This window comes from Monodon monoceros, unplaced genomic scaffold, assembly GCF_005190385.1.
Source record: "Monodon monoceros isolate NGI ecotype Baffin Bay Population unplaced genomic scaffold, NGI_Narwhal_1 Super_Scaffold_12, whole genome shotgun sequence".
Taxonomy (NCBI): Eukaryota; Metazoa; Chordata; class Mammalia; order Artiodactyla; family Monodontidae; genus Monodon; species Monodon monoceros.
Genome location: NW_021703768.1, coordinates 154994220 through 155015091, shown reverse-complemented (window position 1 = coordinate 155015091; position 20872 = coordinate 154994220). Strand labels below are relative to the sequence as shown.

Here is a 20872-nt window from a genome sequence, read left to right as displayed (position 1 = left end):
GGCAAACACATATATTTCCCCCCCCCCAGTAGAATGCTGATTCTTTCCATATCGGAATTGTAACACTTGCTATACACAGAGCCTGCTGGGAGGGAGGGAGGGATCTGCCTGGAGACAGCACCCCGCAGGTACAGAAAAGACAACACGGAGGCTTATTGAAGAAGAGTTTTAATTCTTTAGGGTTGAGCGCTGCAGGAAAGTGAGTAGTTGAAATTACAGGGCGTGCCGTGGAGCTCTGCAGAGAAAAAGTAAACCTCACAGAATGCAAGATTGAAAAGAAGGAAAAGACGGTTTAGGCAGCCTTTGTCCTTCAGCACAGCTTCCAGCGGACACCCTGAGGACAAAAGCCATCCTCCTGCCATCACCGAGGGATGCCCCGTGTGGCAAAGGGCTGGGGATCCCAGTCTCCAAGGCCTTGCCTTCCGATGAGCTGGCATCCAGGGCCCTTCCGGCCGCGCGCACGCGCAGGACGCAAGATAGGCAGATGCTGGCCCGCATCCTGCGCAAGATAACTGAGTGGTCTTTTCCAAACACCCGTGTTAACCAAATGACTTCTTTGCTCATTTTATTTCAGCAAATTAGAAAAGAGTAGGGCTGCAATCTAATCCCAGAGCCAGGTGTGAATGAAGGACAGGCGACCACAACTGCAGAAGTGAGATAGGACCGCGAAACGAGATCTGAGAAGCAGCAATGGACGCACAGCTTGCGGACTATGTCATTTCCATCTCAGCGCCCACGCAGACACACAGAGGCAGGGCACGCTCGCCCATCGGCTTCTGAGCTGCGACAGTCACACCCGGATAGACCATGGGGACGCAGAAGGCGTCAGAGGCAAGGCTGGGGTCAGTGGGCACAGAAGGCACCCAAGCCCCTCCCCACCGCCAGCTCGAAGCTGCACCGGTGCATGGGCGGTTCTAATGTTTGTTCTTCCTGGGGAATGTCACCCCTTCCCATGCATACACCGTGTTTATCTCTTACTTCCTATCTAACTACATTAATTAAAAGATCTTAAGGGGTGTTGAAAGTGAATCTAGCAACTTCCAGCAGTATTGAGAAAATACAGAAAACACAGACGAGATTTTATGACAATACTTTTTTTATTGCTATATTTTATATTTCTGGTATTTTCAGGAGACCTAGTCTGGACCTGGGAAGGGAGAGCTAGTGGGTGGGGGAGAAGGACTGTAGAGCGGGGCGTTGGGGGCTGTGGGGAGAGGTGTCCGGAGGAGGCCAGGAGCTGGGCAGGAGGAGGGATGGGAATGGTGGGTTTTACAGAAAGGAAAGCTGGGCGATGAGGGGTGTAGGGAGGGTCCTGGGAGATGGACGGGGTGGGGGCGAAGGGAAGGTGACGGAAGGTGACTGGGGGATGGGTGGGCAGATGGCCTCACCCCTGACACACACAGGGGACATCCCAGGGCTTGTCTGGGTTGTTTTGTCCAGCCCCTCCCCCCCCGACCCCTCCAGCCCCCGCCCCAAAGCAGGAGCATTTCTGTGTTACGAGCGTGTCAGGAAATCACGATAATATCCAAAGACATGGGTGAAAACGTTAAGGCACAAATGTGCATAAAATACGGGAAATTGCAAACTCACACGCCAAATTGAAGGACGCAGCAGAGGTGGTGGAATAATAGAAAGCCTTGGAAAGCTCGAGGAGGCGCCTTAGCCAATAGGTTTGTCGTGAGGGGCGGGCAAGGTTGAGTTTGAACCAATCCAGATGAGCCCTTTCGGGTAAATACCGGAGGCCGCCGCTCTTTCTGATCCTGCGCGGGCAGTCCCCAGAGTGTAGGCGGGAGCGGGTTCTTCAGGGAAGGTTCCCCTCCACCTCCACAGCCCTCCCTCCCATCTGTGTCTTTGCACGGTGTGTGCCGCTTGCCATCCCTTTGCGTCCTGGCACTGCGGCACTCCTACGCCCTTGAGCCCCTCTATCTAGCACCCTTGAAATCCTGTGTCCGCGCGTCCCTGTATCCCGCACCCTTGCACTGCTGCAGCCCCTGAGCCCCAGCGCCCTCCCGCGCGCTACTCTTTCTGTGTCTGGGAAGCCCCGTCGCGCAGGATCCCAGCGCCAGGACGGCCTGGGTGGGTGGGGGCTCTGCGGTCACCCTCCTGTGCACCATCCCCGCCCGTCGCGTCCGGGTCATGCCCAAGGACCCTCATCGAGCGCGCCGCATCCGGGTCCTTGGGCGTGAAATGGAGACGCTAGCAAAGCGACTGGCTGTTCTGAGGCCACCCGCGCGCGGTGTCAAGTGACTTGTGGGGGTTTTCCGAGTGCCCTTGGTTTTTCTTTCGTTGTCTTGGCGGGGAGGGGGACTGTCCAGAATTTTGGGAGGGACGGAGCTTTTCCCACACTTTAGGAGGCGAAGAGCTGGGGGGTGGGGAGCGGAGCGGGGATGATGGGTTCGAGTTTGGAACTCTTCAATCACAGGCCTGGATATGGTAATGAGCTCACCACCAGGTCTCCCTTATAGACTCCTTCGAGTCAGGACCCGAGACCCCAGGCTCATCTTTTGGTGTTGTCTGCAGCCTTAGATTCGGTGTACAGCATCCTTCCCAGAGTCCTATGCTGGAGCACCAAATAAGTCCTCATACCTAAGCGCAAACTCTCTTTTCTAGAGAAGCAATAACCTCCTGTAATAGTTTCCAATGTGGAATGGGCTCGAAAAATGATTTTCCAGGCAGGCTGGGAATACAGTGTCCAGTGGCTGTGTTGGGTGGTGCCTTTGGTTGGCTATTTTAAACTCCTATTCCAGGTACCCACACCTGCATGGGTTTATCAAAGGGCATATGCTACCACCTGCCTGTCCCCCTGCTTCTCATTCCACTTCCCTTCCCCATGTAGAGTAACAACTTTCCATGAATTCTTCCTTATTAGTTATACAGGTATTGTTTTTGTGTAATTGTTTCACAATATGTGATTTTGATATGCATAGATTTACCTAGTCTTTCTTCAGGCCTCCCTTCAGATTTTCTGGGAAAGCTCTAAATCTTTTCCATGACTGCATAACTCCTGGCTGCCCAGCATACATTCTATTGAACTCAACCTTTCCCCTGTAGATTGATATTCACTTTATTTCCATGGCTTTGTTTCTCCACAACCAAGAATTGGTTTTGCCTTAGAAGTAAGCAGTTTTAATGCTTTTTGCAACTTCCTCAGATTCTAGAAAGGGGCTGGGTGCTGTTGCTCCTGGAAAAATGACAGATAAACTTACTCTTAGCCTCCCTTGCAACCCGGCATCTGAGCATTGGGATATTACGGAACCTGGTCACGTTCCCCTTCTATGTAAGCCCTGGCTCTGCACACAGCCACTGATGTCCACCCATAATTAGGAACTTGTCTCCCACTGCTGCCTCTTGCTCTTGGCTTTGTCTCACTTTTAAAATAGAGCCAATTAAAAAACTTATTACTGTTGTTATTCAGGTATGGTGAGGCCAACAGATCAAGACATGACTGCCATTGAAAAGATAGCTGTTATACTCACAGTTCCCAAGAGGAGGGGCACAAACACACCTCACAGGGCCACACTGAGAAACAGCAGGGTCTGCTAGGAAGCAGGGGGAGCGAAGGGAAATCTTGAGAAAGACCCTTGTTTTTTCTACAGGAAAGACAAGATAAGGTAGGGCAAGCAGACTCAGGATTGCCTGGTTTGAGTAATTTCAGCTGGCTCGGGGCATACGGCCTGTCCCTAGTTGTGTGGTACCTGCCCTGGGGTGATGAGGGCAGGTGGACAGTGGCCTGCCCATGAATGTGAGAGGAGATGCTTAGGGTGTGGGCTCTGGATTGGTGAGTTCACATATGAAAGGCGTGGTGCTCCTCGGTGAATTGTTTCTGATCTCTAGGAAACATGCCCTTCAGTGCCCTATCGTTCATTCCCTTCACAGCCCTGGGAAAGAAACTCCTATTTGCTTAGGTTGGGATGATGGAATAACTTTATATGAGTTGTATGTAGCGACTCAAGCCCCTAGAAATATTCTTAATATTGCTTTAAGCTTAGAAATATCATTGGGATATTTGGAATTTTTAGGACATTGAATTATTTAAAAGTTTTGACTAAAATATCTAAAAAAGTTAGCACTATATTTGCAATTAAAACATTAAATTGAGTCATTAGTTTTGACATGATTTTTGAGTTGAAAAAGTTAAAACATTGTCCAAAGTTTGTTTTTAATACTGGAGCATTAAAAGAAACTTAACATTTGCTATCTGTAAGTTTAATCATTAATTTTACAAAAGTTATTCCCTTCTCCTGGAGGGTGGAGGTTGCAGCTAGCACGTTCTCCAGGAGCATCCTGGCAGTGATATGGGCTCTGGTCCTGGCTCCTGAGTATGGATAGTGGTCTCTCCTCACCTGGGTTACCTCCTGGAGTTGTGAGGTCATCTCCAAGCCTATCAACTCCCCAGCCTAGCAGGTGACTTCGTAGGCCTTCCAAGTGTTCTCTTATCGCCTCTCTTTCTTCCCTTGGCCTCCTGGCTAATATGTGGCTCCGTGTGGTCGGGCTTGCCCAGAATTTACTGCCTTTCTCTGGCTGGTGCTGGTCCCAGCCCTGAACAGGAGGTTTGATCACTCAGACCCTTTCCTTGGTCATGGCGACAATCTCAGTGACCAGCATGACACCAACCCTAAGCGTTGGTTGAGGCATTTGGAAGAGAGGAGCTCTTGTTTACAAAAGGATTCTGACTCCAATTCCAACGTGGGGTGGGATTGGTTCTCCATACCACCAAGCAATTCTGCAATACCAGCTGGGTGTCTTACAATTCAACTCAATTCTGACACCATCTACCTGGAGATAGCATCAGATCCCACAGATGAAGGGTTCCATCCGACAAGACTGCCCCCCACCACACACTCTTCAGATGCCAGTGACAAGTCCAGTTGTCTTCTGTGCTTCTGTCCCACCGAATCAGAGGTTCCCATGACCCCCTCCTTGGGTTTAATTTGCTAGAGCAGCTCACAGAACGCAGAGAAGCATTTCACTTCCTAGATTACTGGTTTATTATTAGAGGACGTAACTCAGGAACAGCCAGGTGGAAGAGATGCCCAGGGCAAGGCCCGGGGAAAGGGCTCCAGCTTCCATGCCCTCTCTGCTTGTGCCACTCTCCCTGGAACCAGTCCTTCTGGGTGTTTTGGAGCCTCCATTACATAGGCATAATTGATTAAATTATTGGACATTGGCAGCTGATTCAATCTCCAGCCCCTCTTCACTCCCTGGAGGTCAGGGGGTGGTACTGAAAGTTCCAACCCCCTGATTACATGATTGGTTCCTCTGGCAACCAGCTCCCATCCTTAGGGCCTTTTCAAAAGTCACCTCATTAACAGAACAAATGACACCTTTATTGCTTTTATTATAGGAAATTCCAGTGGTTTCAGGAGCTCTGTACCAGGAGAAGGAGGAAGACCAAATATATATTTCTTATTATAGATCACAATAGCACAGTTTGCTAGGCTCAGATTGATTGTAGTAGAAGCTGAAGGCTGCCAATAGGAGACACCTGCCTGGGGACTCCACCAGAAGGAAGAGCTTGGAGAGAAGATGTGGCATATATCCTGAAGACATTCGGCCATTAGAAGCTCTGCTGGACGAGAGCTGGATGGCACAACACCCTTTCAGGAGTACTGTGGTGTGAATAGCACTCCCCTCCAAAATTCATGTTGAAATCCCAGGGTGATGGTGTTAGGAGGTGGGGCCTTTGGGAGGTAATTAGGTTGTGAGGGTGGTGCCCTCAGAAATGGGATTAGTGCCCTTATAAAAGAGAGCTCCCTTGCCTCTTCTGTTATCTGAGGACAAAGTGAGAAGTCATCAACCAATGAATCAGGAAGTGGGCTCTCTCCAGAACCCAAATTTGCCAGCACCTAGACACTGAACTCCCAGCCTCCAGAATTATGAGAAATAAGTGTCTGTTGCTTTTAATCCACCCAGTCTATAGTATGATAGCAACCCTAGTGGACCGAGATGAGGAGCCAAGGAAGGTACCTCCTGCATTTTCAGTTCTATGGTTCAAATTAGTTTCTGTCACTTTTGGTCCTGACGCATCAAGATGAAATGGATTTCACTTCCTAGAAAATTTACTTGTGCCATTTTATTAAAGTACTACACTGGTATTTACTTGAGCTGATGCAAACTGGCCCATTTTTTTCATCCTAGATTTGAGAACCCCGTGCAATAAGGCAGTAGTCATTCATTTGACTTATTTTAGTTAAGCAAGAACAGGCTTGAACAATGCAATTGAGATTTTTAAAAATCCAGGAAGAAATTCCAAATTTTATTTATTTATTTTATTTTGGTAAAAAACACATGAAATTACCCTCTCAAAAGATTTTAAGTGTATAGTACAATATTCAATTATTATTTATATTTTGCTATTTGTACAATGATTGAGTTACTAATCATACCTCACAGCTCAAGGCTCCTTACCATCATTGGTCTGTGTAACGATCATCTCTTGTTTATTTACATATATTCCCAAATATCTTCCCTGTTATGCCCATTTTCCTTGCTTGCCTTCTTTCCAGTGCACTTTTTACAAAAGTCTAATGAAGTACTGGAAATATTTTGAAGGTGTGGTATTGTGATGTATAATAAGAAATATATATTTGGTCTTTCTCCCTATTCATAGCACAGAGCTCCTAAAACCCTTGGAATTTCCTAAGTGATGAGAATCATAAAGGTATCTTGATATTCAAAATGAACCTCTGTCGAGGACACCAGACTGTGTTAATGAGGTGACTTTTGGAAAGTCCTTGAGGATGGGGGCAGGTTGCCAGGGGAACCAACCTAGTGAGATGGGGTTGGAAGTTTCAGTCCCACCCTGACCTCCCAGGAGGGGAGAGGGGCTAGAGGTTGAATCCATTATCAATGGCCAATGATTTAATCAATCATGACTATGTAATGAAGCCTCCATAAAAACTCAAAAGGATGGGGTTTGGAGAGCTTCCAGGTCAGTGAACACCTGGAGATTTGGAGAGAGTGGTTTGCTCAGAGAAGGCATGAAAGCTCTGTACCCTTTCCCCATATCTTGCCCTATTCATCTCTTCCACCTGGCTGTTCCCAACTTATATGCTTTTATGATAAACCGGTGATGTAGTAGGTAAAATGTTTCTCTGTACTCTGTGAGCCACTCTAGCAAATTAATGGAAGCCAAGGAGGAGGGTATGAAAACCTCTGATCTATAGTCGGTGGCTCGGAAGCATAGATAACAACCTGGACTTGGGGAGGAACTAAAGGTTCTTGACTTTGTTTTATGGCTAAACTATTATTTTGTCTTGCTTAACTGTTTTCCTTTGTTTCTGCATTTTCTCATTTCTCTGATTAAATTTGTTCTTTGAAAGTCGGGGGAGGCCTAGGAAGCTAAAGCTTTTTTACAAACAAGAGGCAGGGGACACAGGGGTCAGCTGGTGTCTGTCTCTGGGAAGGCCCCACAGAGTCCTGCTGGGTTTCCTAAATAGAGTTTGGAGACCAGAAGAGGGAGCTCTCATGTGCTGCAATGACAGCAGAGCCCAATAGGAAGAAGAAAGAATGCTCCTCTTTTCTGGCAAGGACTCAGCCAATGAAGACAAGACCTCTTTGTTTACTGTGGCCCTCCCAACTTTCTTTTCCTCTCTATAAAAGTGTTCTCCTTCCCTTGCCATGTGGGGATTTGCATGACGCTCACCATGGTTGCAGACCCCAAGTTGCAATTCTCTGCTGATCCCGAATAAACTCATCTTTGCTGGAGAAATACTGACAGTCTATTTGTTTCAGGTTAACAGACTTCAACACTTCTTTTCATCTTTTTGCTGGACTCAATTCGATCCCTAACAAATGGTTAGTTCCTCTCCCCAGCCTCCAACCCCATAAATGAGTTTAAAGAAACCTTTCCTTTAAGTATGGCTTATTTGGGTCCCACGCATTTTGCTGTAGTAATTTCAGTATAAATGATTTCTAGGAATTTCTGATATTTCTCATTTTCTACCATGTTTATATCTTAGGATCTAAAAAAAGTATAATTTGAGATAAAAATGATCATAAATGACAAAGATGGACATTACATTCTGATACAGTGAACACTAGATCAAGTCATCTTAAGCATAAATGCACTTCATATCACTTCAAAATACCAGCTAATTGCAATCCATGTGGAAATGGGTAAATCACCATTGTCACAGATTTTTAACACCTATCACACACAGACACTGCGAAATCAAATACAAACTAAGCAGTGATATATTTTTTTAAATTAATTTATTTACGTTTTGGCTGTGTTGGGTATTCGTTGCTGCATGCGGGCTTTCTCTAGTTGCAGCAGGTGGGGGCTGATCTTTGTTGTGATGCGTGGGCTTCTCATTGCAGTGGCTTCTCTTGTTGCAGAACATGGGCTGTAGGCACACGGGCTCAGTAGTTGTGGCTCGCGGGCTCTAGAGTGCAGGCTCAGTAGTTGTGGTGTATGGGTCTAGTTGCTCTGCAGTATGTGGGATCTTCCTGGACCAGGGCTCGAACCCGTGTCCCCTGCATTGGCAGGTGGATCTTTAACCACTGCGCCCTCAGGGAAGCCCACTAAGCAGTGATACTGAAGAGCTCAATAACACAATTAATAACCTCAAGATTTTGGAACTATAACCAGTAAGCAGAGGACCCACTTTCCTTTTGAGCACACAGGGACCATTTGCAAAAATAACCCATCCATTCAGTCATAGAGGAGAGCTCATTAAATTCCAAACTGTCGTGTTCTACATCTGTAGTGTAGTAAAGTATAAATTATTAACCAAATTGTAGTTACAAATTCTGTATATTTGGAAACTAAATAATATATAGCTAGATAATATTTGGGTTACAAAAGAGATCATATGGGGAATTAAAAATATTTAGATCCTAATAAAAAGAAATACCACCTAAAAGAATATATGTGATAGAGCTTAGATGTACTTAAGAGTGGATACAGCTTTAAATGTATCAGGAATAAATACAGGTTTAGAAACAAGTTTTCAAGCATATTATTATGAAAATCTAGAAAAGTCTGGAAAACTATTCTCACAGATAATACCATAATTGCAATTTATATTTGCCACTCACCTTTTTTCTTTCAACACGTTTAATTTGTTGGAAACCAACAAATACCCCATCCTGATTTTTTTCCCTCTTCAGTTCTAAAATGAGAATAATTTTCTTTGAAGCAGAAAAATACAAATGAAAATATGAAAGAGTCCTTATTTAAGGCAGTCTGGTAGTTTTGTGGAGGTACCAACCTGATGTGTGTGGCTTTCACCCTCTTTATGTCAGACATGGGATGGACTGAACCATCCTGAACACCAATCTCAGCTTTAACACTCTGTGATTCTTTTTTTTTTTTTTCAGGAAAATTTGGAGGTATATCACTCCAAATCTGACACCAATTCTGATGTTTGTGTTTTTCTCACAGGCAGTTAACTCAATTCTGTCACTACCTAACTGGAGATAGCATCAAGTCTCACAGGTTAAGGGCTCAGTTCTACAAGCCTGTCCCCAATTCAGACTCCAATTGAAAGTCCAGGTTGTCACCTGTGCTTCTGACTGACCCCACTATAGATCAGAGGTTTCCTTGACTTCCTCCTTGGGTTTGATTACTTTGCTAGAGCAGTTCACAGAACTCTGAGAAACATTTTACTTACTAATCACCAGTTTATCATAAAAGGATATCACTTGGGAACAGCCAGGTAGAAGAGATGCACAGGGCAAGGTATGGGGAAAGGGCACAGAGCTTCCATGCCCTCTCTGGGCATGCCACTCTCTCCAAATCTCCAGGTGTTCATCGACCTGGAAGCTCTCCAAACCCCATCCTTCTGGGTTTTTATGGAGGGTGGGACTAAAACTTCCAACCCTCTCTTACTAGATTGGTTCCCCTGGCAACCTGCTCCCCCCTCAAGAACTTTCCAAAAGTTACCTCATTAACACAAACCCTGATGTCACTGACAGAGGTTCGTTTTGAATATCAGGACAACTTTATGATTCTCATCACTTAGGAAATACCCAGGGTTTTAGGAGCTCTGTGCTAGGAATAGGGAGGAAGGCCAAATATATATTTCTTATTATACATCACAATATCATAACCATAACGACTTCAAATTTGCCTCCTAGTAAGTTGTATTTCTTAGTCTTATTTCTGTCTTTTCTGAGAAATAAAAATTGCTTTCTATTCCTTTTCCACACGCCAGACATGAAATTTCCAGAGTTGTATCTTCTTAATCTCAACACCCTCAGCTCTTCAATCATTTCTCCTACACACGTAGTTGAAGATCTCTTTACCATCCCTTTTTGTTTGGTTTGTGAAAACAGAACTTAAAATAGGGTAACTCGAAATGCAATAAAACACACATCAAATCATTAGGTTGATGTGCGATTACAACTTCCTGTAATGAAAACTTAAGGAGAGAAAAACTTTTCTCTCTTCTCATCTTAGTTTCATTGGCTGAGGCCTCATAAATTAGACTGACAAAAAAAAAAACAACAACCCATCAGATCAACAAGAGAAAAATAGTTTATTAATGCATATGGTGCACATCACACGGAAGAAATCTCAGTGATGAGTAAATCAAAGGGATGGTTAGAACTTCGGCTTATATAGCATCTTAACAAATAAACCTGTAGAGAAGTGACAAGAGAAAGGAAAAGGGTTTTAGGCTTCCAGGGGTGTCAAGCTATGGGAAGGTAAATATTTGGGGGGAAACCAATGGAAGACAAGTGTCATTAGTGCAGGTCCATCTTGGCCCTGACTTTCCATCATCTTCACAGCCAGAAGACTTCCCCAGAGAGGGCACTTATGGCGGTTTTCATTTTTCAGAAGTTTCTGCTTTTAGTCAGTTAAGGAAACTCTGGGAAGGCATCTTTCTGCAACTGTTGATCCTCATTTGCCTCCAGCTCAAAATAATCTTTATGCCAAAGTGACACATTTTGGGGTAGTATATTCTGCTACCCTTAGAATCCTTTATTTCTCTTCTAGTGGTCTATTTTTTTTGTTACCTTAAAAAAAAACTACTTTGTCACACTTATAGAAAATATTCAGATTTTTTCATTGTTACTAATTTAATCTCAAAACTGTATACTAATCTATTTAAAATACAATATTGAGAAATATGGAATATGGTTCAGAACCAGCAAAACTGGGAATTCTGCCCTTTCATGATGAGGCATTCTCTTATTTAGTTCTTTTTTTAAAATAAAGCTTTGGGTTTTTTTGATTAATTAATTATTTATTTATTTTCAGCTGCGTTGGGTTTTCATTGCTGCATGCAGGCTTTCTCTAGTTGCGGCAGGCAGGGGCTACTCTTCGTTGCAGAGCACGGGTTCTAGGTGCGTGGGCTTCAGTAGCTGTGGCACAGGGGCTCTGTAGTTGTGGCTCGTGGGCTCTACAGCACAGGCCCAGTAGTCGTGGCGCTCAGCCTTAGTTGCTCCATGGCATGTGGGATCTTCCCAAACCAGGGATTGAACCCATGTCCGCTGCATTGGCAGGTAGCTTCTTAACCACTGCGCCACCAGGGAAGTCCCTTATTTAGTTCTTTGATGTCTTTGATGTCAGCATCAAGATGCTCAGAGCCTGCCAAGTGTCCTACTGTATCGGAGGTATTTATGAAATGTTATTCTGAGCAATAATTCAGACCATCACCCACTCTTATTCTGCCTCTGACCTGAAAGTGGGAGTCTTCAGTTCTCTGGATGGTTCAAGAAGCAGATGAGGGAGAGAATGCACATCTCTTCTTTGCCCTCTCTTCTCCCATTCCTTGTCTCTCGTCTGGAGGGTACAAAGGAAGCTGGAGGGAAAAATGCCAGTTTGAGTCTGTCTTGGAAAATGGGAATTCTGCACAACACAATTTTGATTCTGCTGGTCTTAACGAAGGATAGTGTGATACTGTGATGAGACCCTCTGGTCTATAGACATTTGTGATACTATAGTATCACAGGTGATGCTTGGATTTGTGATTGGCAACTGAAGTTGCAGGGGGGCAGTCTTGTATCACTGAGCCCTTAACCTGTGGGGTTTGATGCTATCTCCAGGAGTGTCAAAATTAAGTTAAATTGTAAACACAGAGAATTGCCTGGTGTGGGGAAAAATCCACACATTGGAGTTGGGAGCAGGTCATGGATGGGTTCTAACAATGTTTGCCATTCCTCATTTCCAAAAATCTTTCATGCATACATCTTCAAATTGATGGCTGCTATAATTTGCTGAGTCATTCCCCTATTATCGGACTTTAAGCTTCCCCCCCTCCCAAAGAGTGATATGACAAACACTTCTCCAGACCAAACCACATGATGATTTATTTCCAATTTGGGTTATTTTTATAGAACATATTTTGAGAAAAGGAATTCCAAAGGTTATGAAAAATCTGAAGATCCTTAACACATACTGCTACATTGTCTCCCAGAAGCAGTATCTGCAAAGTCAGGGTTTTTTTGGTTGAAACCCAGCAGGAGGGACTTCCCAGGTACAAAATGCCCTCCATATCCCCCATTCCTTGTTTGTAGAAAAAGGCATTAGTGTCCTAGGCTTTCCCTGAGTTTGGAGGAGCAGACTCAGGCTCTAATTAGGGAAGTGACGGAATGCAGAGACAAAGGAAAAGCATTCAGCAAGAGAGCTTGAAAAATAGTTCAGCAATAAAACAGAGTCCTATTTCCTCCTCAAGGGACATAATAATAATCTGATGCAAATTCTTGAGTTGTTCTGCAGAAACTAAGACCCCCACCCAGGTGGAGGATGGTGACTACATGCTGACAAGCAGGTAGACCCAAGACTGGTTGGAACCAGTGTTGGAACCAGATGTTTAGGATTTCTGAAATATCACCTTGTTACCTCATCACCAGCCAGTCAGAAGCAAGTCCACCAGCTGCTTACCCCAAATGCTGCCTTTAAAAACCTTTCCCTAAAATCCACTGGGGAGTTTGGGCTTTTTGAGCATGAGCTGCCCATTCTCCTTGCTTGGCACCCTGCATACTTTCCTTCACCACAACTCAGTGTCAGTAGACTGATTGGCTTTGCTGCGACATGGTTGAATGGACCCAGGTTTGGTTTAGTAACAGGGTCTCCCAACTTAATAGTGAAAAAAAAATGTCTCACTTTATGTTTCTATTTCTTGGTAACTGGTTAGAGTGTATATTTTTTCTCATGTCTATTCAGCATTTGCATTTTCTCTGTGAGCTGACAAATTCCACGGGGCAGGGGGTATTTTTCCATTGTACTTTCCTGTTCCAAATTGTATGAACTCTTTGTATATTTGTGGCTGACATCTTCCTAGTTTGGTTATTTGCCTTTAATGGTTGTGCCTGATTATTTTTCACACTCACTGAATTATCATGGCCTTTGCTCATTGGTTTTCTTTTTCTTCTTTTTCCCCACTTTTCTCTCCACTGTGTTCCTAGTCTACCCAACAAATCAGCTAGGCTCGGCCTGAAGTGCTTTCCTCCTTCTAACCATTGCTCCACAGAACTAACCTCAGTTTTCCAGTCACACTTCCAACCGCTCATTTACTGCATTTTCAAGTCTATGCCAGTGTAAACAAAGAGAATAAAGAGTGTCACTCATCACCCTGTCATAGAAAGAGGTAAGTTGCAACCCACTACAGTTGCCCACTGACAGTGTGCCCTGAGGGGAATTCAAGATGGGGGAAAAAATGATGAAACATTCTGCACTTTGGATTTACCAGGCCCCCAGACAGTTAAAATGCATATCTAAGGAATAATTTCAATGACCCCATATTCTTGCATCTTCCCATGGATAGAAAAGCACTAAAATCAGTAACTTGAGATATCTGTTCCTTGTGATTAGCAGTAATCTTTTATCAAAATGTATGCTTGACTACAAGTATCTCCCAGCCAAAACAATTCTAATATATACTGGCTCCTCCACTACCTCTTTGGACCAGTCCCTTCAGAGGTAAGGAGAGGCTGTGTGGATAAAGACAACCAGCTTGCCTTATTAGTAAACAAAGGATGTTGTGGCACCACAGCCACCCCAACTGTGCACCCTGAGGGGATTCAGAAAGGAGAAAAACAGGGTACTGGCCCTAGATGGTCAAGGTCCCTATCAAAGGAACGATTCCAATAAGCCCAGACTATTGTATCTTCCCATACATTTTAAAAAAAAGCACTAAATTCATTAATTTAAGATGTATGTTTTTTGTTTTTGTTTTTTTGCGATACGCGGGCCTCTCACTGCTGTGGCCTCTCCCGTTGCGGAGCACAGGCTCCGGACGCGCAGGCTCAGCGGCCATGGCTCACGGGCCTAGCCGCTCCGCGGCTTGTGGGATCTTCGCGGCGGGGCACGAACTCGTGTCCCCTGCATCGGCAGGAGGACTCTCAACCACTGCGCCACCAGGGAAGCCCCAGATTCACTTTTAAAAAATTAAAAATTGCATTTTTTTAAACCACGTGCTTGGTTAAAACAACAAAAAACCAAAAACAAACCACCAGACCGCTCCTTCCCTAAACCTTTTTTGTTTGTCTTTAAAGAAATGCTAACGAATTTCCTGGTATGGACCTGGAGACTGGTAGCCCTGGGTCTTATCACAAGTCTTCACTCTAAATCAATGAGTTTCCTCGCCGCTGGATTCCCCGTGCCTGAGGCTCAGGGGCGAACTGGGGACCTAAAGCCTGGGCTCCAGGTAGGACGTTGGCCACCCACGTGGGATGGCCCTCACAAGACGTGTTCCTCTGAGAGTCCACGCCGGACCTACGCACGCGGGGAAGGCACACGCGGTTCGGGGCATACAGAACGATTTCACGTGGGAGGGTGCCCAGGAGGCGTCCCACGCAGGCCGTATTCCAGCCCAGTCCCCACCCCGCGTGGGCGTTGCGCCCGAAGGAGGTGCTTGCAGCTCAGGTCCTAGCAGCTTACAAAAAAAACGTTTAAAATGGACTTTTCAAATAAAACTGTTTCCCTTTCGCACACGAGTCACTTATGGGAGAAGTGACAATCCCTGTAAGATTTCAGCGTGCAAGGACGTGGGTCGGCCCGCGGGCGGGAGACTGAAGCGCGTCACTGTTAGCTGGGCGGGGGTGGGGGGGTGGGCGTGGAGAGTGTACATCGCTGCCAGGACCCAGGCGGAGTGTAGCGACCTGTCAGGACCCGGGAGGCTGGAGTACACCGCTGCCGGGACCTTGCGTGGAGCACACCGCTGCCAGGACCCTGCGTGGAGCACACGCCTGCCAGGACCCTGCGCCGGGCGCCCAGCTATCCCAGTCGCCATTCTTGTCCTTCGTCCCTGCTCTCCATCGCCGTCCGCACATCCCCGTCCCCGGCTCTCCGGCCGCGCTTTTCCTGCGTCCCGGTCCCCGGCTTTCCCCCGTGTCTCCGGCCTCGCCATCCCAGCCACCTGTGCTCCCCGGTCCGCGTCCCTGTCTGCGCCCTCCTCGAGGGCCCCGCCGCCGCTGCCCTGGCGCTTCCCGCGGGCCCAGCCGAGGCCGCCTGCGCCCTGTGCCAGCGCGCGCCTCGCGAGCCGGTGCGCGCCGACTGCGGCCATCGCTTCTGCCGGTCGTGCGTGGTGCGATTCTGGGCGGAGGAGGACGGGCCCTTCCCGTGTCCCGAGTGCGCCGACGACTGCTGGCAGCGCGCTGTGGAGCCCGGCCGCCCGCCGCTCAGCCGCCGCCTGCTGGCGCTCGAGGAGGCTGCCGCGGCGCCCGCGCGCGACGGCCCGGCCTCTGAGGCGGCGCTGCAGCTGCTGTGCCGAGCCGACGGGGGCCCGCTGTGCGGCGCTTGCCGCATGGCCGCGGGGCCCGAGCCGCCCGAGTGGGAGCCCCGCTGGAGGAAGGCGCTGCGCGGCAAGGTGCGCGCGGGCGGCGTCCCATGCGCTGCCCTTCCCCGGAGGGTGCCCTGTCCCCCTTCCCATCCCCAGACTGCGCCCTGTTCCCCCTCCGTATTATCCGGATGGCGCCCTGGTCCCCAATCTCCATCTTTTGGACGGTGCTCTGATCCCCCCCCCCCCCCCACATACCCCAGTTGTTGCCTTGTCCCTTTTGCTTCCTTCCTCTGTACGGCGCGCAGAACCCTTTCTCCCATCCCTGGACGGTGCCGTGTTCCCCCATTCCCTACCCCCAGAAGTTGCTTCCTCTCCACTCCCCTACCTTCGGAAGGTATCCAGTCCCCCTTCCCCCATCCCTGGACAGTGCCCTTTCTCCCCATCGTCCCCCGCTTCCCCCCAGGATGCCCCTGCCACCTTCTCAGTGTTGTACTGGCCTGCCCCACCCCGCAGGGGCAGACAGTCCTGCTGTGGGCCCCGCCCCCATGCCTTGCCCCTTTTGTGTTACTGCCCTGCCCCTGGCGTGACGTCACGCTATGGCAGCCCTGCCCCCACGAGCAAAGTCCCCTCTTAGGGGACGGGGCCTGAGGCTATCGGCCCCTCTGGAGTCCTGTGCGCCCCCCTCCCATTCCGTCTTCTCCCGAGTCCCTTAACCTACTTTGTTCTGGAACCTTTTCGACTGTGCTTTCATCCGTTACATGTGGCACTTGATTCTGGGTCGGAACCCGCCATCGGAGAGTCTGGTCACAGCTGGCGTCTGGGGATCCCAGGGACCCGCTGTGTGTGTGGTGGGCTCAACTTTATTTCTTAGAGAATAAAGACAGCCAGGCCTCTGGAGTGGAAAGAGTGTGGTCCCTGCCCACCAGAGGGGAGAGAGTAGCACGTTTGAGGGTACATGTGTCAGGGGTTGGGTCCTGGGGTCTCCTGGGTAAACAGTGGAGTGTAGCATCCAGGGGCTTGCTTGGGGCTAGAGCATGTGGCCAGGGGACTGGTGTTGGTCTTTCCTCCTGGTGAAGGACCCCACCTATCCAGTCAGTGCATGGAGCTGGGCAGGCCCTGGGTGTGGCCATCCTCACCCCAAAGAGACCACCCTCCATCCCTGCGCTGGGGACAGTAACACTAGGGACCCCAATGGATGGTCTTGTGTACAGTTACCCTGTTGGATTCTTAGCACAAATATTTCTCTCAGACTGGAGAGAGCATAGTGGGTCACTAAGACCCCCCCTCTCTGGTGCCTGCAGGGTTTTGAGGTGTCTGGTGGGCCAAGACCATGAACTGAGGCCTCTGGACCGTCAGGGGATTCTGGTGGTGCAGTGTCCCTCTGGACTGGGCTTAGGTGGGCCCCAGACCTTCAGAAGTGGCCACACACCCCATAACCAGCATCTCTTTGCAGGAGAACAAGGGATCTGTGGAGATCATGAGGAAAGATCTGAACGATGCTCGGGACCTGCATGGCCAGGCTGAGTCTGCCGCTGCTGTGTGGAAGGCAAGTGGGGTGGGTTTGGAGTCCATGTGAACAAGGAAACGTGGCTGTGTACCCTGACCCTATTTGGCAGGGCGGTCAGGGGACTCTCCTCCCTTGAGGTGGTCGGTGGTGGGGTGGTGGTGGGGGGGTGTCTCGGGGTAGCCCGAGGACACGGGTATCCCTCCCTGCCACCCACCCATCCTGTAGGGACATGTGATGGACCGGAGGAAGAAGGCCCTGACTGACTACAAGAAGCTTCGGGCCTTCTTTGCTGAGGAGGAGGGGCGCTTCCTGCAGGAAGCAGAGAAAGAAGAAGGGTCCCTGGACGACGACGATGAGGACCCGGCGGAGAGGTTCAGGTCCCTGCTGCAGGCTGTGTCGGAGCTGGAGAGGAGGCACCGCAACCTGGGCCTCAGTATGCTGCTCCAGGTGGGCACCCTGTCCTGGTGGCCAGGGGAGTGCAGAGGGGGCACAGATTCAAGAATTAGCAAGGTGGTAGCTTACCAAGAGAGAAGCCTTTAGACCGCTGCCTGGCTTCCACTTGGGGCTGAATTTCAGGAATGAGTAATCCAGGAGACTCTCCATCTTCCATGTGGGAAGAAACATTTGCAGAGAGGGGGGACTTGCATCCCAATATTGAAGCACTGGGCCCCTGCCCTGTCCTGGGGCTCTACACGTAGGAGATGGCTCTGAGGTCAGGAGAGGCAGGGATCCTGGCGAGGATGGTGGTTGCCATGCCCTCATCCTGAATGTCCTTTACACCGTGCCCTGAGGCTTTGCCTAAATCTGGAGATTCTGGGCTCTTGGCAACCCTGAGTCTGAGCCAGGAGCCAGCAGCCTCTGTCTTCCCTCCTCTGAGCTGAGAGGTGACATTTCACTTCTGGCAATACTGGTTAATCAGCTCCAAGTGGGTGGTGACTGTGGGTGAGGAGACGTGTGGGTCTGCTGGGGCTGGGTTCTCCAGTCACCTGGCTTCCAGGATAGAAGCTCCCTCACTCCTTCTCTCTCTTCCCATGCAGTGATGTGCTGCTTGCCCAGGCACCGGGCAGAGGAAGCTCGTTCCATCCCTGGCCTGAAGCAGCTCCTCCATCTGCCTCCTTCTGGACCCCCCTGTCATCCTTCAAGACACCCCAACCCTGAGTGTCTTCTCCTAGGTGTAGATGTGGGCTGCGAACTCTAAGTGCCCACCTTGAGTTGCTGAAGACAGTGCTCCTCAGAAGACTGTTTGTGTTCCCTTTTCCTCTAGGTGTTCATGTTTCTAGGCTATAAACATTTCACTGTAGAGATCTGTATTGGGGGTAAGTTAACCTAAGTGTATCCCAACTCCATAAAGTTCTTTTCGCTGCCCCAAGTCTTGTCAGATTTGCCGGGGTCTCCATGAGCTGTGGTCGTCATCTCCAGGAGGCCTGGGCTGTCCGGACCTGACACCTGCCCCATTTAAATGCAGCCTGTAACGGGGCTGCTCCACCAGACATGCACACCCAGGCCCACAGACCCCCACCCATGCATTGGGCATAGCAGTTAAGGTTAAATTTGGGGTGAGTGTCAAGGGAAAGGAGTGTTCAGGGTGCCTGGGTGGGGAGGGCGGGCAGATCAGACCTGTCACCTCTGCTTGCGGTCCTCCAACAGCGTATGTTGCACAAACCTACACCTACAGCTTGAGGTCTATCCACAGAAACATGAGAACCTTGAGGTCCTCATGGAGTCTGTGTGTCAGGGGCAGTGCAGACCCTTGCTGGCCATATCCTCCAGGCTCTGTCCCTGCTCTGCCTCCGAGGGTGTCTACTCAGCCGGCTCTCATTTCTCTTCTCCATCTTCCATCCCTTGGATGCCAGTGGTTTTCCCCGGAGCCTGCTTAGCATCACCCTCTATCTGCCCTGTCCGCCTGCCTGTCCCTCACTGACCCAGGACTTTTCCTGGGGCAGGAGGAGCAGTCCCAGGCTCAGGCCATCCCCAGGCCTCACCTTGGTGTTGCATGTCCCTGTACCTCTGGCTTCTCTTCACATTTCCTCTGCTGGACGAATTTAGCAAAGCCTCTTAGTAGTAGTGTCATTGTGTAGATTCCTCCAAAAGACAAAACTGCAGCAGCGCAAAGTGACAAGGTCAAGGGGTCCAAGAATTGACAGAGACAGGCGTTAAGGATGGTGGTTGGGGCTGTGAGTCATTCCCAAAAGTGCAGCTTTATGATCGATGGCCCGTTTCTGGACGAAGCCTCTCAAGATGGGAGTCACTGGCCTTTGGTGCTGCTGGCCTCTTGTGTTTCTGTGAGCTTGGGGGCGGCCTGCCTGGCTGGTAGCCGGCGCTTACAGAGCCCACTAAAGAGGGCTCGCTTCAACCAGTTTGCTTGGCGTCCCTCCTCCCATCTATCTTCTCTCCATGCCCTGGCTGGTCTCTGAGGAGGTGCTGTGTCTGCACTGCCCTATGTCAGGGGTCTGGGTTGGACTTCTCCCTGATGAGCCCTCCACCTCCTGCTTCTGCTGAGTGAAATTGGGGAGCTGCCCCAGTTTCCCACAGCTGGAGATCCAGCTACCCGCTTTCCTCCTCTGTAGAGAGCTGCTGGGAGGCCTGTCCGTTCTGCTCTCAGTTGGCTGCCTGGAGACTGATGTGCTAGACAGGGCTGGGGTGCAGGCCAGAAAGGTGGTACCCCCCTGGGTGCCCAGTGCTGGGGAGAGATGGGAGGTTCTGATACCAGCATGGAGTTGCTTGCTTTCTGACGGTATGTGGGTAGAATTCTCAGCGCATGAGTGTCTCTCCCTTTCTCTCACATACTCTCTACATAAGAATGACGAGCAGAGGGGTGGGAATAGCTGCCTGGTTGTGTATGGGAGAGTTAAGGGGTCATCCTCTTGGCAAGCTGTAGGACCTTGGCCAAGTAACGCTAATAAATAATCCTGACTCCTCAGATCAGGGGTAACACTAGGGGTGCCTCTGGCTCCAGTTTGAGATGCAGTGGGGACACAGGAAGGAGCTGCCGGCCTGTGTCCAGCAGGCCAGGAATGTCTCCAGCATGGATGGCCTTTGATTCCAGTAAGATTTGGCTTCTCACTTAGCAGCTCCTCTGAATGTCCAGTGGTGAAAGTTCTGTGTTGCCTGCTGGGCTGTACAACCGATCCCTGCCATTTCCTCACTGAAGTCAGCTCACACCCTCTGCTCCCTGCTGACTGGTCACAGTGGCCTCTCTATTGTAGGCCCTTGTGCTCTGTGGAATAATGTTCCTCTTCCAGACACCAATGTATCCCATGGCCCCAGGCACACAGATCCTTCTATCAGGGAGGGCTCAGAGGTCACTTCCAGTAGTTGACAGTACATTGTGTGCTACCATATGACATGGCATTTCCAGCCCTGGGTTGGCGTGCCAAAGGGATGCCAGCATGGTTCCATGGGGTAATGTGCACAGGACGGCTACTGAATCTTGTCTGCAGCATCAGGAAGCTCGAGGTGACCCAGGTCCCTGTTACTGAGGTAGCAGAAAGGTGGATATGGGGGATACCAGCATGGGGAGCAGTGCAGTAGAACTGTTTCTGCCAACATGACATGGGCACAGGGGTGCCCCAACCTGATTTTCATGTCCAAGAGGTGCAGAGAGCTCCAGGGAAGCTGGTCTGCTGACAATGTCCTTGATGCAGATGTAGCTTTTTCCCAGGGTATGACCTGCTGGGGAGGGTGGGACAGA

General features: G+C 49.2%; 1 protein-coding gene across 1 annotated transcript; it reads left to right on the top strand.

Annotated features, from left to right (window-relative positions):
• The first annotated feature begins 2136 nt into the window (after window positions 1–2136).
• Window positions 2137–18561, top strand: RNF187 (ring finger protein 187). Its single transcript, XM_029216850.1, has 5 exons — window positions 2137–2243; window positions 15062–15761; window positions 17128–17220; window positions 17407–17628; window positions 18219–18561. The coding sequence occupies exons 1-5, from the start codon at window positions 2137–2139 to the stop codon at window positions 18219–18221; spliced, it is 1125 nt and encodes a 374-aa protein (XP_029072683.1). The 3' UTR covers window positions 18222–18561.
• Window positions 18562–20872: the final 2311 nt, after the last annotated feature.